General features: G+C 34.4%; 1 protein-coding gene across 3 annotated transcripts; it reads left to right on the top strand.

The window, feature by feature from the left end:
- The first annotated feature begins 11,874 nt into the window (after nt 1-11,874).
- LOC112022969 (putative disease resistance RPP13-like protein 1) lies at nt 11,875-16,853 on the top strand. 3 transcript variants are annotated; one of them, XM_024055588.2, is made up of 2 exons: nt 11,875-15,613; nt 16,443-16,853. In XM_024055588.2, the coding sequence occupies exon 1, from the start codon at nt 12,027-12,029 to the stop codon at nt 14,325-14,327; it is 2,301 nt and encodes a 766-aa protein (XP_023911356.2). In that variant the 5' UTR covers nt 11,875-12,026; the 3' UTR covers nt 14,328-15,613; nt 16,443-16,853. The 3 variants fall into 3 exon arrangements, with proteins under 3 accessions (XP_023911356.2, XP_065631317.1, XP_023911355.2); XM_065775245.1 differs by having other exon boundaries at nt 16,426-16,853; XM_024055587.2 differs by having other exon boundaries at nt 16,393-16,853.
- The last annotated feature ends 1,527 nt before the right edge of the window (nt 16,854-18,380 follow it).

The following is an 18,380-nucleotide window of genomic DNA, read 5'->3' as shown; positions in this document are numbered from 1 at the left end:
CCAAAAAAAAAAAAAAAAAAAAAAAAAGGCAAATGGATGAAGTATTATAATTTCTTTCTACTAGCAAAGACAAAAAGAAAAAAAAAGAAAAAGAAAAAAAAGAACTTTTAAGAAATAAAGTTAAAACTAAGAATAGTAAGATAAGAGTAATAAAGTGAGAGAGAGTCTAAAATGATAATAGACAAGAGAGAAATGTGGGGAGAGAGAGAGAGAGATGATATTTTCTACAATTGTGAACCAAGTAGCTAAAGAGAGCAAAATTGTTGTAATAACAAAGCCAAAGAGGGAAAAACTGTTAGCATTGCTATAGAGAATTTATGACTATAATATTTTTCTTGATACCATTTAAAAAAAAAAAAACTTAGAGATTATTTTTATGTAATAGGTTCAACGAATTACAAATTTGAATGATTAGGAATTTTTCTTTTTTGAATAGGCTTTTTTTTGAATAATTTGTTCACTTGTTATTGTTTGGTCTAGTTTTGTTTTTGTTTGGTTTATTTTTGTTGTAATTTGGGCTGATTTTTATTGTTGTTATTTAAACACTTTTTTTTAAGAGGTTAAGGATTATATTTAGAGGGTCAGAATTACTTTTGGAATAATGTTATGTTCACAACATCTTCATAACAAATCTTATGCGACAAATTGTTATTGATGGGTAAAGAGATGATGTTAATATTTGTGCAAAATTAGAATTAGTAACATCTTACCATATATGATTTGTTGTGAAATTACTGTGAAAATGTTATATCTATAATATTTTCATAACAAATCATAGGCGACAAACTATTATTGATGGGTAAAGAGATGATGTCAATATTAGTCCCAAATTAGAATTAGTAACAACTTACCATATATGATTTGTTGTGAAATTACTGTGAAAATATTTTGAATGTAGCATTACTTTTATTTTTGTAAAACTTATTTTTGTGATTTTTAAATCAAGGTGTTTAATATTTTTATTAGGGTGATCAAAATAAATTAGTTTAGTATATAATTTTTGTTGTAAGTATATATATATATATATACATATATAAATATATATTTGCAAATGAGGATGATCCTATCCTATTACCACCCTATCTTAAACGTGGAGCCACCCGTACCAACTCAATTATAGATTGAGATCTCGTGCGGTTATTAAAAAATTCTAATTCAAGGGCTGATATTAAAATGATTTTTCAACTTTTTAATTTCAGCCATTAGTTCACTATTGAACAAGGCTATTGCATCAAATCCAGATCTACTCAACTACCTATTGTAAAAATTGAAAAAAGAAAAAAAAAAATAAAGAATAAACCCACATAATCGTAATTTAAAGACTTTTACGGGTTATATACTTATATGTGAAGATCATCCATCAGTTTTTGACATAAATTTTTTTCGCTTATTTATTTATTTTTTTAAAATTTTGTTAAAGATACTTGAAATTAAAAAAATAATATTAAAAAAATCAGTATTATATAAACAAACATGTTTTTTTTTTTTTTTTAGAAACATATTAACAAACAAGTTAAACGTTAAACGGAAGCTGACCAAAAAAAAAAGGTTAAACGGAAAAGCACATGACAAACCTAAAAAAAAGGTCTGACAAATGGATGGGACATTAAAAAGCCAACAATAAATTTCGGAACAAGGCTTTTTTATTAAAAGTTAGCTTTTTGTTGGCTTCGTAATATGGAGAAGTCTCATTTATCTTAGGAATGGGACATAGTCCTAACCGTTGAAGATTCGAAAGCGAAAGCAAAAATTATTGAATGTTAAGGGCCCTACTCTTTAAATTATAGGGTCCCTTAACATTTAACAAGTACATCTATATACATGGCATATCAGACTTTCTGGACTTTGCAAACAGAGCTCGTGGAATAGCTAGTCGGCACAGCAAACAATTAATAATGGCGAGGCTTGCTCTTCCTTACATTAGCATTACAGTGTTCTTGTTACTTATGCGCATGGCAGTACAACCTGGAACAGGGACAATTCATAGTGATGAAGGTCAGGACATTCTTTGCTTTGTTTTCTATCTATATAATATTTCTGTATATTTTTACTTCATACATAGGATCAAATCTGTTCTTTCAAACTGGACATCTATACATTCAGCTGTGTTAAAAAAAAAATCGTCAGCATTAGAAGGAGTAGGCGAAAACAGTATAGTTGATATCCAATATATTGCTCTGATTGATTATTGTTATTTAATTACTTTACTAGTTTAAGTTCTATATTGATGTATGTGTGTCATTGTGTGTTTGTTTCTTTAAAAAAGGAAAAGAAAAGAAAAGAAAAGGGTTCTATAAGGAAGCTTAGAAAACCTCTAATAATTTTTTGTCAAGTCAAATTTTGTTTTTTATTTTTGAGAAAAGTTAAACAGCGCACAATTTTAATCTAAAACACACACACACACACACACATATATATATATATATATATTAAAAACCTTCAAACCCACCGAAATTTGGAATATATATATATATATATATAAATGATATATATGGACCTTTGTCTTTTTCAAACATGATATATCATCCCAGCGACATGTTTCTTTCCGGGATTGAGACTCAGGAGATGCAATAATTTTTCAATGATTGAGAGTATCAGAGTTTATTTTTAATTTTTAATTTTTCAACTTTTCTCACCTGTGGTTAAGATTGAAAATTAAAATTTTTAATTCTCAATCTCACCCTCTTTTGCACTAGCTTTTTTCTTTTTCTTTTTCTTTTTTTTTTTCTTTTTTTTTTTTTGAAGACTCTTTTGCACTAGCTTTATAACTATAGAACGTGTTATATAAAAAATAAATAAAAAAATAAATAAAAAATTCTTAACTATAGAACGGGAACGAGATTCAAATCTTTCCTTCATCACCAACTTTAGTATGGACGGTGATTGATTTTTCTTCGTACACTGCATGGGTGATTTACTTTTGCTTGTTTTTCAAATCTTTTGGGGATAAGAGTATTCACATTTGGGATGTTAAAAAATTTAGGTAGTATTTGATACATGCACTTAAAAATTGAAAATATGCGTTTGAAAATATGTGTGAAAATATGTGTGGATGAAAAAGTGTGTGAAAATACGTATAATGTTATTTAAAAACTGAAAACATGTGTTTGCGTGGGTGTACCAAACGAAGCCAGTATTTAGGTTGTGTTTAGGATTTGAGAAAAAGTTAGTTTATTTTATTTTTTAGCTTATTTTTCTCTTAAAGTGGGTTTCATTGCACTATTAAGCAGGTTCCATTGCGATGTTCCTCCAATAGCTAGGAAAGCTTTGTACCAAGATGCTAATTTTTTTGATTAATTGAATGATATGCTTTTGTTTCAAAAAAAAAGTGGGTTCCATTGCTCCAAAAGTCAATTTTTTTTTTTAGCAAAATTTTTTTAATTTTAGTAAAATAAGCGGTTCCTAAATGGACCTTTAATTTGCACCTCAAAAGGTTGCTTTATTTATTTTAACACATCACTTAACAATACACCATACATCTCATATTCTTTTAACATATAAGTATACAACCTAATAAAAATTCATTTTCCTATAACCCATGACACCACCAGAATCATCCACAACCTATAGCAACCATTGATACCACCATGATCTCACCCACTAGTTCACATCACCAATGCACTATCGAAACCCAAAACCACCATGATCCACCAACACCCAATCAAAAACTTATTGTGATTAACCCAACAAAAAACCCACTAGTAGATCACCCACAACTGACAACAACACTATTGGCACCCAACCAAAAATCACCATGATCAACCCAACCAAAAACCCAAACCAAACTTAATCAACCACAGTGACTAAAAACCCAAGTCAACATCGCAACCTACTTTAATCTAATTTAAGTGTATATGTGTGTGGAGCTCTCTTTTAGAGATTTGAATTCTGGCTCTTATTCCTCACACCCCACAAATATTTATAATTGTGGAGTGACTATCGCACCAATAAAATAATATTCCAAAATTGAAACTTCTTTTTATAAAAATAACTTTTAACTCTCCTATTGTAATCGAGGAAAATATTCTTATATGTAACCTTGAAATCATAACATATTATCACAATATTTTCTAACTAATGTGTTGAATTTTATAATTCTTCAGCAATGTTATATACTTTTTAAAGTCTTTTGCAATCAACCCATATTTTGATACTTCAAAATGAAATCTAAGATAGAAAGAATAAATATTGGCACTTTTAAGCTAATAAAAAAAATAAAAAATAAAAACTCATGCATCATCTTTAGAAAGTCAAGGCCTACATAGTATATTTTAAAATTTTCAAATATATGATCATGTCGTAGATATGTGATCATGTCGTAGATTATGTTAATTTATTTTTAATTTTACTTTTTAAGTATTCAGGTAATTTGTGTGAATATCTTATATTTACATGAATCTTTGAAGTTTGAACTTCATAAGAGAATGACTATATATTGATTATTTATATTTTTTTACTTGTTCGAAATATCTATTTATAGTGAGCTTAAATTATGAATGAATAGCTTAAGCATATACCAACTCTAAACTAGGCATGAAAAAATCAATTGAAACCAAGCGTGGGAAAACAAATTATAGGTTACATTTGTCTTATGTTTACTATTTTAATATTTTTTTTCCATTTAATATATTAAGTCATTTTTTTCTTATACTAATAATAAAATTTAGAATTAATTTTGTCCTCAATATTATGTTTAAATCTTACTTCCCTAAACAGCTAAATTAGAAACACAGTGAGATTCTAGCCTCTCAACCTATTATGTTGAAATGAAGGCATTAACAAACTCAGTGCCACCTCATTAACCCAACCATTTTAGTACTTTACATAGATATATAGATAGGGTACCCATAGTCAATTGGCCCAATGAAAGAGCCCAATTGCATATTCAATTTCTCATAGCTCAAAATAAAATGTGGGAGAAGAAAAGACCTTGAGATAACTTTGAAGATTTTGATCTTAAATCTTTTAATTTGCTTGAGGAAGCTCATTTCTTATTCATTAATAAGGCATTACAATTGGATTTTTTTCCCTTTCTTAAAATTTTTAATGCACATCTCAAGGTTCAAGTTTTACGGTGATAAGTTTTTATGGTTCTAATTTAAATTACTTTTTTGTTCGCCCATAATAGCTAATAGTAACATAGTACTTAAAATTTATTGTGAAAATGTTGTGGATATAACATTTTTAAGTTAAAATTTAATTAATATTTTTATGATCATAATATTACATTATTTGAATTTATTACTTGGTCAAGGAATTTGAATGCTATTGACTATATTAAATCTAAAGGCCTTGTAACTGAATTGGCACCTCCTCATATACAAAGTGCTTGGGGGTCTAGGAGGGAAAGGGTTCGAGCTGTGGAATTAACAGCATGTTGTAATTATTTTTCAAAAAGAAAAAAAAAAAAAATCTAAAGCCAACAAAAAAGGTATAAGGTTAAAAGGAAATTGATTAAGTTTGATTTATCATGCAGTGAAAGCCCTTGGTGAAATAGCTGAACAATTGGGAAAGAAAGACTTGAATACCAACGTGGAACAATGCAGAAATGACCTAAGTTGGTTAACGCCAAAATTGGAATGGAAGCCACCGTACAACAATTCTCTCTTTTGCAATTGCTCCTACTCTGATAGTGTATGCCATGTCGTTGCATTGTAAGTAAAAGTTAAACTTTTATTTTGCTAATCAACCAAAAGAAAAAACTGCATAGTGTGAAAATTTCTCCTCATTAGATGGAAGAAGTGGCAGCTGGTTTAGCTTATTAAGGTTTACCGTAGCTTCTTCCTTCTATTCTTCCTTCTATATATATATATATATATATATTTATGTATCAAACTTTAAATTTTAGATGGATACTTGAGTACCCAGTTGGCTTACCTACTAAGACTTATTTAATTGAATTACTCATTTGTGTCTTGTCCATTTAACCCAAATATTACCAAATTAAGTGGGTCATGGGTGAGTTAATAGGTTTAGGTAAAAATTGCCACCTCTACTATATACGGGTCTTATTGTATTGCTTGAGAAATTATACAATATGTAGAGTTTGTTTTATTCAAGGCGAAAACACTATTTTGGTCTCTACATTTTGAAGTCATAGTTAATTTGGTCCCTATGTTTTGGTATAGTCAATTTGGTCCTTACTATTGTAAATTTACAGTTAATTTAGTGTTTATTGTTAACTCACTAACGAAAAATGCTTATATGGCAAACAATTTGTACATTTGGCTTATTTAATATTAAAAAACTCTATTAGATACTGATGTGTCTAAGTCTAAGTGGCCATGTCAGCGCTTAGGTGGCAAAAAAAACCACATCAACTTTAAAAAATAATTTTCTTTTCTTTACTAATTTTTTCCGTTTTGTATTTTTTTTTCTTCTAAGTTTATCACAATTTTCTTAACTAGCAAAATTTCATTTTTATTTTATTGATATATATTTTTTTCCTTTCTTGCAATTTCTTGGTAACTAAACAACAATTTAGTCCAACAATCTTAAATCAACATAGGCCGTGTTGCTTCTAAAAGACTAAATCCTCGCCTAAAAGAAAACCCAGATACAGATCCACCAAACCCAGCTTCAAACTAATTCTAGATATTTCGAACAAAGCCCTAAATTCAAAGATTCAAACTAATCCTACAATCCTTGACTACAAACCCAAATCCACCAATACCCCAACCGTCCAATACCATCCTAAACCCATATCCACAACAAAGCTTGATCCGTGGCCAACAACCCCAAAGAAAACTAGATCCAATCGATCCTGAACCACCTAACTCGGATATCCTCGTCTCAAGCTCGACCAGCATGGACCTAGCCTCAGATCGTCGCCGCCTTGTGTGGCAATAGCATCCCACGAGCTCCTTATCGCACATGGACGTTGGTCAGAACGATGGAGTTTGAGTTGAAGGATTGGCTATCGCATTAGAGTGATAGTGGTTGTTGTTGGCTTTGGCTCCTCATCACACAGAGAGAGAGAGAGAGAGAGAGAGAGAGAGAGAGAGAGATATGAAATATTATTATTTAAGAAATTTGGTTTTATTTTTGAAAGCTCGAAAACGTGTTGAAAACACAAGAGCTGTTTAGACCCCCAAATTAAAATTATAGCTTGGTTGATTTTACACTAACTTAATAATAAGTGCGGAATAGTGTAAACACAAGCATATAAGCAAAACAACTACTCTAATCCATAATTAAAGCAACACAGCAGTAATAATGAAATGAACAAGAGTAGGGAAGAAGGATGCAAACACAGAAAACACCGAGACGTGTTTTCGAAGAGGAAACCAAAGAACTCGGCGAAAAACCTCTCCGCCGCCCTCCAAGCGGAAATCGATCCACTAGACAATCAGTTGGGATACATGAGTAAGCAAGAGACCCTCCAAGCCTAATCTACCCGATGTACCTAAGCCCTCCAAGCTCCTACTCCAACAAGGNCAAATTCAAGAGATCTTCTACACGCCAAAAGTTCAGCTTCCTCACTTGTTTCAATCCTCGGCCCAATAGCAAACATACCGGCCATAACTTCTCCCCTCTCATTTCTAATTATTGCTCCTATACCAGATTTCTCCATTCTGAAAAAATTGCTGCATCAAAGTTTAATTTTTATACCATTGATGGAGGTGGCTACCACACTTCACCACTTGGTTGCTCCATTGGACTCACTGTTAAATTCACTTGGGCTTGCTTAAAGTCCTGCAAAAACTCCTCAGCCCTCTTGTTCAGACTGGTTGGGTTCTTCAGTTGTCCTCCATACAATACACAGTTACGTTGGTTCCATATGAGCTAACTTTGCACCCAAAACAGCTCCAGTTCTTCAGTTGAAAGTCGATCCACAAGATATTCCATCAGCTGTAGGATATCTCGGAAAACAGAGTTTCCTTTCTACAGTTTTGGTATACTCCCAGCCCACACATCAGCTATAGCAGCACGGCCCATACCACATGAATAGCTATCTCCGCCTCCCTTGTACATATAGGACATTTGTCTTCATTGATGATTCTTCTCTTCACAAGATTGGTTTGTGTAGGTAGAATATCATTACATAACCTCCAACCAAAAATTTTAATTTTATTTGGAATACTAAGCTTCCATAGGACCGGCCAAATCAATTTTCCAACACAGCCCCTGAAGATTCAACCTTATTCCCATTGCCTCTCATTCTTCTTGCTACCTTGTATGCAGACTTTACAGTGAACTTCCCATTTTTATTGTGCAGCCAACTGATTGAATCTGGAACATCCCTTCTACTCAGTGGAATCTTTGTAATTGCATCAGCATCTTCTCTATGGAACAAAGCCATGATCACATCCCTTCTCCATACATGTGAATCTAGATCAATTAATTCTGATACAGCCATCACATCAACCAGCTCATTAGTTGGATGAAGAACTTCATTTGTGGGGTAATTGGGAATCCATTTGTCCTTTAAAACACTTATTGAAGACCCATTACCCACCCTTCAGCAATAACCCGATCTAAGAATGGGAATTGCAGCCACCAAACTCCTCCACACATAAGAACACCCAGGAGATTCTTTAGCATCAAGAAAAGAGGATCGAGGAAAATACAGTGCTTTGAAACACTTGTACAACAATGAGTCGTTGCCTTGAAGCATTCCCCACCCTTGTTTAGCCTACATTGCTAAATTAAAATCTTTCAAATCTCTGAACCCCATACCACCCTCAATCTTTGAAGTTGAGAGCTTATCCCAATTCGTCCAATGAATTTTCCTTTCATTGCCTACTTGACCCCACCAAAACTTGGCACATAAACTATCTAGTTCATCGCATAATTTCATAGGAAGTTGGAAGACACTCATAGTATATGTCGGCATAGATTGAGCAACTACTTTGATGAGAATTTCTTTCCCAGCTCTAGATAACAGCATACCTTTCCATCCTTGCAGCTTCTTTCAGATTCTGTCTTTTAAATAAGAAAGGTGTGTTACTTAGCCCTTCCAATCAAAGTTGGCAGCCCTAAATAGGACTCAAACTTCATCACCTCCTTGACACCCAAAATCTGCAACATCTGCTGCTTCTGAACTCCAGTTGTGTTAGTGCTAAAATAAACAGAAGACTTCTCCAAATTTATGTTTTGGCCTGAAGCGTTTGCATATGTTTGGAGAATCTCCACAACAGCCTCTCCTTCATTCTGTATAGCCTGGCAAAACAACAGAGAATCATCTGTAAACAATAAGTTAGTAACTCTAGGTGCTCCTCTGCAAATAAAGGCTCCTCTGATTCTCCCTTCCAATTCTGCTTTTGCCAATAAAGCTGTAAAGCCTTCTACACATAACAGAAATAGGTACAGTGATAGTGGGTCTCCTTGTCGTATTCCACGTGAGGATTTACCATACCATAGGGTTTGCCATTCACTAAAATAGAGAAGGATGCCGTGGTGACACAACTCATCACCTTCTCTATCCATTGTGTTGGGAAACCCATTCTCTCCATAATCCCTTGAAGAAATTGCCATTCCACCCGGACATAAGCCTTGCTGATATCTACCTTTAATGCCCATGGACCCTTTCTTGCCCTTCTTCCTAGCATGCATTGTATGCAGTGTTTCATAGGCCACCAAAAAATTGTCTGTAATCAATCTTTCTGGTACAAAAGCACTTTGTGTGGGCGAGATAATATGTGGAAGTAACTGTTTCAATCTGTTTGCCAACACTTTGGAAATAATCTTGTAGATCACATTGCATAAACTTATTGGCCTAAAGTCAGACATTTTTTTGGGTCTTTCAATTTAGGAATAAGAACAATATTGTGTGATTTATTTCAGGTAACATATTTCCATTATTTAAAAAATCCAAGATAGCACAAACAACATCATCACCAACTATATGCTAGAATTTTTGATAGAAAGAGCATTCCTATCGTCGGGTCCTGGGCCTTGGTAGGTCTCATTTGAAATAAGGCTACTCTGACTTCATCAGCAGTGAACTCACTTGATAAGACCACCTTCATATCTTCAGTCACCCTTTTATGAACAACATTCAAGCACGCCTCCATCTGATCACCAGCTCCTACATGAAATAGAGTGTGAAAATAATCTGAAGCTACCTCCACCACATCTTCTATTTCCTCAACCCACTGCCCTTGATCATTTTTAATACCCCTGATGTGATTCTTCCTCCTTTGTGTAGCTTTGGAGTGAAATTTTTTTGTATTTTTATCACCATGCTTCAACCAAGAAACTCTAGACCTTTGAGGCCAATAAATTTCTTGTTTTTGGAGAAGCTCGTCCATCCTTTTGCTTAAATCCAAGAACTTGGCCTTGCTGGTTTTAGAAATTTCTTCCTCATTTAATCGGTCTAATCATTTTTGAGTCTCTTTGATAGCTTCAACATCCGGATCAGTCCATGTCGAATCCCAACTCAATAATTCTGCTCCACACATCTGAATTTTTTGCTTGATGGACTCAAGGGTGTGGGCAGCAATATTGTCTCTACCCCATGCCTCTTTCACTGTGGCCTCACAGTTAGCCTTCAACAGCCAAGACTCCTCAAACTTGAAGCTTTTCTCCCTTGTCTGCCTCTGATGGTTAAAAGATTGTACTTGCAACAATAGTGGAAGATGATCTGATGCATGGACTGATAAGTGTGTAGCTTTGCTCAATGGGAACTTCCTTAGCCAATCTTTATTGGCCACACCTCTATCCAACCTGATTTTTGTATTTGCTTCCCTCGGTCTCTTGTTATCCCATGTAAATGGATACCCCTTGAATCCAAGGTCTTGAAGTTGGCAAGACTCCAAAGTTTCCCTGAATACATCAACCTATGAAGTTTGTGGTGGCTATCTACTTTTCTTTTCCAAAGCATGTAAAAAAGCATTAAAGTCCCCTATATTCATCCAAGGTCCCTCCACAAAGGTCTTCAAATGTTCAACAATCTCCAAGATCTCTCTTTCTATTGTGCCTCTAGCCATCCATAAAACCCAGTCAAAAACCATCTAAAACCATCCTCTTCAGTTACCACTGCTAAAACATGGTTTGCAGTGTAATTAATAGTCTCCAAATTAATAGTATTCTTCCATAAAAAAGCTAATCCTCCCCCAGCATCAGGATGCTTAACAATAATCTTATTATTGAAAGGCAAATTACTATACAAATTCTCAAATCCATCCTTATCCAGTCTTGTTTTAATGAGAAAACAGACTGTGGGAGCTTGTTCCCTCACAATTTTGCGAAGGCTTCTACCTATCCAAGGGTTCCTAAGCCTTGACAGTTTCAACTTATCAGCCTCGTTGCTCCCGGCAAGGGTGGCTATCCACCCCCGTCGATATATCAACAACATTATCTTCCTCATTTAGTACTCTTCCTCTCTTAGCTTCATGTCCCTCAAACTGTCTATTGCTAATCTCCCTTACATCTCTCTTCCTAAGTGATGGCAATGTAATTGCTCTAGCTAAGCCCCAAGCCCAAAGTCCATCCTATTGATACAGGTCCAAGTGTTTGTGGGCCTAGTATTTAATGGTCCAAAGTTATCTATGATTTTGTCAACATTATTTAATGATTATATACAACATATATTTTAAACCTCTTTAAACCTTTTTAACTTATATTTATTTTTAACATAAAATTAACCCCCTTGTTTTAATACAATTTTATTAGAGGACAAAAAAAATAGGACGGAATAAGTATTAACAATATTTATTATTTTATTATTCTTTCTATAAAATATTTTTAAAGATAATTTCTAAACTAATCAGGGGAACCGTGGTTAACCTTTCCCTTTTTTATTTTCCTTTCATGAATCAACACGCATAGGAATCAACACGCTTGTCTTGCTTTTATTATTGGCAGGCGTGTGGGGCCTATTAGACTACAAAACAAAGGCAGGAAAATCATTGGAAAAAGACTCACACTCACGTGCAGACAGGTTCCTTGCAGTGGCAAAAACCAATTTACTAGCTTCACAGGCTTTCAAGTTTCACCGCTTACTTTCATCACAATCCGATCGCTGGATATTGTCAGTCTTCTTTCTTCTTGAATCCTTAACTTGCGAAGCAGGAAAAAAAAAAATGATTTTGGAGACTTTGTTGGGGGCATTCCTTCAAGTGCTGTTTGACAGGCTAGCTACTCGCCAAGTCTTGGACTTCTTCCGAGACCGTGATTTCGACCGGACACTGTTTGACAAGCTGAAAACAGTTATGCTTACTGTTACGGTGGTGCTCACTGATGCAGAGGAGAAGCAGATCACTAATCTGGGGGTGAAAGGGTGGCTCAATGAGCTCAGAGATGCTTTCTACCATGCTGATGATCTGTTGGACGAGATCAACACTATCACTTTGCAAGCCGAGTCGGAAGAAGCCAAGATCCACAGGAAACAGCTACCAGGTCAATTCTCTATTCAAAATCCAGATTATGAACATGGTAAAAATATAGAGTCCAAGCTTAAAATGATAGTTGAAAGACTAGAATCTTTAGCTAAGGAAAAAGATCTCCTCAATCTCAAAGAAACTGTTGGACGGAAAACTCTGCTCACGTTTCCGACAACTTCTTTAGTAGATGAATCTGAGGTGTTTGGTAGGGATAAAGATAAAGATCGGCTAATAAATTTTGTGCTTCCTGGTAATGCACAACAAAACAGAATCTCTGTGATTGCAATAGTTGGTATTGGTGGTGTTGGCAAGACGACTCTTGCTCAACTTTTGTATAATGATTCCAGGGTGAAGACGGATTTTAGATTGAGAGCTTGGGTTCATGTTTCAGAAGAATTTGATGTTTTTAAGGTATCGAGAATCATTTTCGAGTCAATCACTTCGAGGAATTGTAATGTCACCGACTTGAATGTTCTTCAAGTTAGACTGAAGCAGATATTGATGAGAAAGACATTTTTGCTGGTTTTAGATGATATTTGGAATGAGAATTTTATTGATTGGGATTTGCTATTGGGCCCTTTAAAAGTTGGAGCCAGTGGGAGTAAAATTCTTGTGACAACTCGTAATCGAAATGTTGCATCATTAATGCGCCCTCTTGTTACTTATCCTTTACTTCATTTATCAGATGAAGACTGCTGGTCATTATTTGCAAAACATGCATTTAGGACTAGCAAGCCTGAAGAACATCCAATCTTAAATAAGATTGGTTGGGAAATTGTTAAAAAGTGTAGAGGTCTACCTTTAGCAGCAAAAACACTTGGGGGTGTCTTGCATCCAGAAGTAGAAGTTGAAGAATGGCACAAAATATTGAATTGCAAGATATGGGATCTGCCTAATGATAAGAGCAGCATACTTCCCGCTTTATTGTTGAGCTATTATCATCTCCCTCCGCATCTCAAACAATGCTTTGCTTATTGTTCGATAATTCCCAGTGGTTATGAGTTTGAGAAAGTGAAATTGATTCTCATGTGGATGGCAGAAGGTTTCTTGCAGCAGCCAAAAGGTACAGACACAATGGAAGATGTTGGGGAAGAGTATTTTAGTGAACTAGTATCAAGGTCGTTTTTTCAACCAAGAAACGGGAAACGGTGTTTTGTGATGCATGACCTTATCATCGATTTAGCTCAATTTGTGTCAGGAGAATTTTGTTGCAAATTTAAGGATAACAAGCCATGTGATGTTTCAGAAAAGGCTCGACATTTGTCATGCTCAATGGACCAACTTAATGGCCCTGAGAAATTTGTGGACCTTCAGGAACTAAGGTATCTACGATCCTTTCTTCCATTAAGGTCTTCAAATACCAGTCGATGCACTGCCTTAAGTAACATAGTTAGTGATGTATGGTTGCAAATTCCAAAACAATTGCGTGTGGTTTCTTTCTCTGGTCATTCCATCACTGAGCTGCCTGAGATTTTGGGACAACTGATACATCTATGCTACTTGGACCTTTCTCACACTTTGATCAGAGAGTTACCCAGGTCGACATGCTCTTTGTATAATTTGCAAACATTGTTGTTGTCAGGTTGTCATAATCTCACTGTTTTACCAGAAAACATTGGAGATCTAGTTAATTTACGTCACCTAGATGTTACTGAAACCAGTTTGAGAGAGATGCCACTTGAATTTGGAAGGTTAAAGAGTTTGCAAGTGTTGACTGAATTTGTTGTGAGCACATATTGTGGGTCAAAGATCAGTGAATTGGGCAGCCTTTCACATCTTCGTAAACTTTCCATCTTAAGGTTACAAAATGTAGTTGATGCTACAATTGCTTCAGCAGCCAACTTGGGAAGTAAGAATTATATTGAAGAATTAGTTCTGAAATGGACCTCTAACACTCATGATGAAGGAAATGAATTAGCTGTACTTGATTGTTTGCAGCCTCATAAAAATTTAAGGAAGCTTACACTTGAGAACTATGGCGGTATAGAGTTTCCCAATTAGGTAGGTGATGCAATTTTCACTAACATGGTGTCCCTAAGTCTTAGCAAGTGCAAAAATTGCACGTCCTTGCCTCCACTGGGGAATTTATCTTCTCTTCAAAAGCTCTACATCAAAAAGATGGAAGGATTAGAAAGGCTGGATTCTGGATTTTATGGGAGTGGCCACTTTGGAGTCAAGCCATTTAGATCTCTAAAAACATTGTCATTTGAGGAGTTACCACGTTGGACGCACTGGATGCCTTTTGCGAATGAAGCTGACAACTTCCCTTCCCTCCAAGAGCTTCAAATACGATTATGCCCTGAATTGATTGGGAGCTTACCAAAGAACCTCCATACTTTAACAAAATTGGTGGTTTCTGGATGTTGGAAGCTGCAGGCTTCTGCTCAGAGGGTCCCAACTTTGGAAGAAATGAAGCTGCATGGTTTGGATGCTTTGAAGACTCTGCCCGAGGAATTGTTGAAGGGAAACGTTTGTTTTCAACTACTGGAATTGGTGAACTGTCCGTCTCTCATCTCCTTTCCTGGAGGCGCTTCTCTTTCTACTGTAAAATCAATTTCTATTTCTCATTGTAGAAATTTACAGTTCTTCCTACCTGAGAATATGATGCATAGATTTGAAGTTCTTGAGCGTTTGCGAATAGCAAACAGTTGTGATTCTCTCGAATCCCTTTCACTAGGTTTATTCACAAAGCTCCAATATCTTCACATTGAGGACTGTAAGATTCTCAAGTCCCTTTTCATTCCAGAGCAGCTTCGTTTGGGTCTCACATTTCTTCGAGAAATGATAATCAAGGATTGTCCAAATCTGGAATCATTTCTTGAAGGGGGATTGCCCACTCCTAACCTTCAATCTCTGATTATAATGAGTTGCAACAATCTCAAGCCTAAGAAAGAATGGGGTCTATATGGAATAGTGTCTCTCACTTCTCTTGAGATTGAAGGTGGATGTCGTAACATGGAGTTGTTTCCAGAAGAGGGCCTACTGCCCAATAGTCTCACTTCTCTTCGTATCAGCAGACTTCCAGATCTTGAAACCTTGGATAAAGGCCTTCAAGACCTCACCTCGCTTGAAAAATTGGAGATCAATTGCTGTGAGAAGCTGGAGTCGATGCCAGCAAAGGGATTGCCCACCTCACTTTCTTCTCTTCATATTCAAAACTGCTCTCTGCTAGCTCCACATTGCCAGAAGGATGGAGGGGTATATTGGCCCATGATATCTCATATTGCTGACGTACTTATTTCTCACAATGACCAACTTGCACAAACATGATGACACCAAATGTTTAGGTATGTTTTCTGTATTCCACAAATATGTTATGGTATTCCTTGGAAATTTTTACTTTTTGTACCACGTGGTTAACAAAGGAGAGTGTTTTCTTTGTCAAAGAACTTGATATTCTGTGTCAACTATGGAATAAAAGTTTACGCCTATACATAAAAATTCAAGGGAATTGGCTCAATTTAAAATTCTGGCTCATGTGTGAAGTAGTGCGGTAATTTTTGAGTGAAGTATGTCTATGATGAAACATAAGCATAGTGTGGAGTTTGGAGACCAGAGGATGCTTGGTAGCTTTGGGGAATCGGGGATTACAAGGTGCCCGTATATGTTAATTGAAAGTTTGTCTGATTCAGCCAAAAAAAAAGTTCGTTTATTTTTTGAGTGCAAGAGAAGTGATTGTAAGATCTACCAAATTTATGAGTTAAGATTGATAATTTGAAGCGGCCATAATGAAATTTGATTTGGTCTATATTTTAATACTTTTGTGATGGCTTGCGAAGGTTTGTGGATGCTATTTATGAAAGTTGTATGAGTTTTGTAATTTATATCATAGTTAATAGATTTTGTTTGGCCTTGTTCATATATGCAGACCTTGAATGAGCAAAATCAAGTTAAATATTATTGTCTCAATTAAATTATATCTTTTATTGTTCGTAACTCCATATTGTGTGTTATTGCTAATCCCAAATTATAACATATCAATCTCAAAGCTTCCACTGTTATTTCCGAGTACTTATGATTCTTTGTCGTATGAATGTGTAATGAAGTTTAGCCTTTGCTTCACCAGCTCATTGGGTGGTCACATGATTCTAATCTGCAGTCCCTTGTCCAATCCAGGGTAACGCCAGATTCTCCCGACATTTCAGACTAGGTAGATGACTACAATGAAGCTTCGGCACGTTCACAACTTCAAGTTCAACCAGAGACGTTTATTAACGTGAGCGGAGAGGTACAGCCGTACAGGTTGGAGAGTAGAGACTTTTTATTAATTCTTTTAGGCTAGTATAGTAATATACACAAATCCAATTTAATTTGGATTTTGGACATTCTAAATATGTACTAATTTGCTGCAGAAAAAACGACTGGGGATTTTTGCATCTTTGTTTATCATTGTTAGAAATATATTAGTGCCCAAGCTCAAGCTCAATCCTCCTATGTGTATAAGTCAAGTCTCCTACTTGTACTAGAAGTAAATTAGTTTAAGATTTGTGCTATCAGGCTAATATATTTTAGCAAACTTTTTTTTTTTGAGAAGACTCTAACAAACATAATTTTAAAGCATTGTCAAAAATATTTGTAGTTTAACTCGCACCCTATCTTGTTCTAACTCATGATGTAGCAATTAAAGATGCTATTAATTTCTAATTTTAGTCACATTACTTTTTTTTTTTTTAAATAACTTGTGTGGCTTATTTAAATAGAATTGAGTTCAAGTTACACTTGGTGTAACTCTAAGCAATGTTATACCATCCAATAACTTGTTATTGAATTAATATTTTGAAAATTTAACATTTAAATTACATGTTCTATATGTTCTTAACATGTATGTCAATTTTTATGCCAATCAGATGTAATTTACTATTCAATTCATAAACTTATCTTTTATGCACTATTTTAAACTACAAAAACTTGAATTTAAACAATTGATTGATAACATGACTATTGATCTTTGATTATCTTTAAATTTTGTAAGTATAGAGAATATATAAAGATAATGTAATTCAATAGTGGATTTATCAAAATTCACATTTAATTAAAAAATATTGAGTGGTGTAACATTACTTATAATTACACTAGGTGTAACTTGAACCTAACTCATATATATATATATATATAATTTTTATTTTGGTTTCTTAAGGAATTTTGGTATATTATCTTAAGATTTTGCTAACGGAAGTCCTAAAAGTATTTGTTAAGGAAATATTTTTAGAAACTTTTTATAGGGAAAAAAAAAACCATTTTTTTAGAGTTTTTTCTTTTTCTCATAAAAGTTCTGTAAAAACTTTTTAAAAATGGTTCATTAACAAATGTCCTAAGAACACTAGTTAACCGAACTCATTGTGACGTCGTTTTAAACATACACCAATCCTTTGAATCCAATATCAACAATTATGATTCTCTTAGACCTTTCTCTTCGAAAGAGTAGATTTCATTAAAACTTGAGAATTTTGAGACTATTTTGTTATTCCCAATAAGATAGCTTGGTAACTATGCTTCTCTCCTTAGGGTGTGTTTCGATGGGGTGAAATGTGGGGGGATGAAAAATAATGGAGAGAAAAGTTGTAAGAGTGGGTTATATATATATATATATATTAAGAATATTAAGTATTTTTGTTACACACATACAAGGAGAAAGGAGAAGGTCTTAAAGAAACTAACAATGGTGTATATCAAAAAGGGCCTAACTCTTGGATGGGAGAATGTCTTAAAGAAACTGACAGTGGTATATATCCAAAATGGTCTAACTTTTGGATACACAGCACAAGTTTTAAACCTCTTTAACTCACACTCATTTTTCAATGTGGAATTAACTCACTATTTTTCTTTTGAGAATACTAAATATTTTTAACACACATACACGGGGCAAAGGGAGAAGATTTTAAAGAAATATAAAAGATTTTGGTGGGGCCCATGAGTTTTCTCCCAATGATAGTAAATTTATACGAACTACATTTTTTATCCGCTTATTTTTCTTCTCAACCAAATAATTTTTTTTTTAATATTTTATATCCCTCCACTTTTCTACCCCTCTAACCAAACACAAACAAAGGAAAC

This window comes from Quercus suber, unplaced genomic scaffold, assembly GCF_002906115.3.
Source record: "Quercus suber isolate HL8 unplaced genomic scaffold, Cork oak 2.0 scaffold_8, whole genome shotgun sequence".
In the NCBI taxonomy this organism is placed as follows: domain Eukaryota; kingdom Viridiplantae; phylum Streptophyta; class Magnoliopsida; order Fagales; family Fagaceae; genus Quercus; species Quercus suber.
Note: the sequence above shows the minus strand (reverse complement) of the source record. Positions and strands in the feature narration are given on the sequence as shown.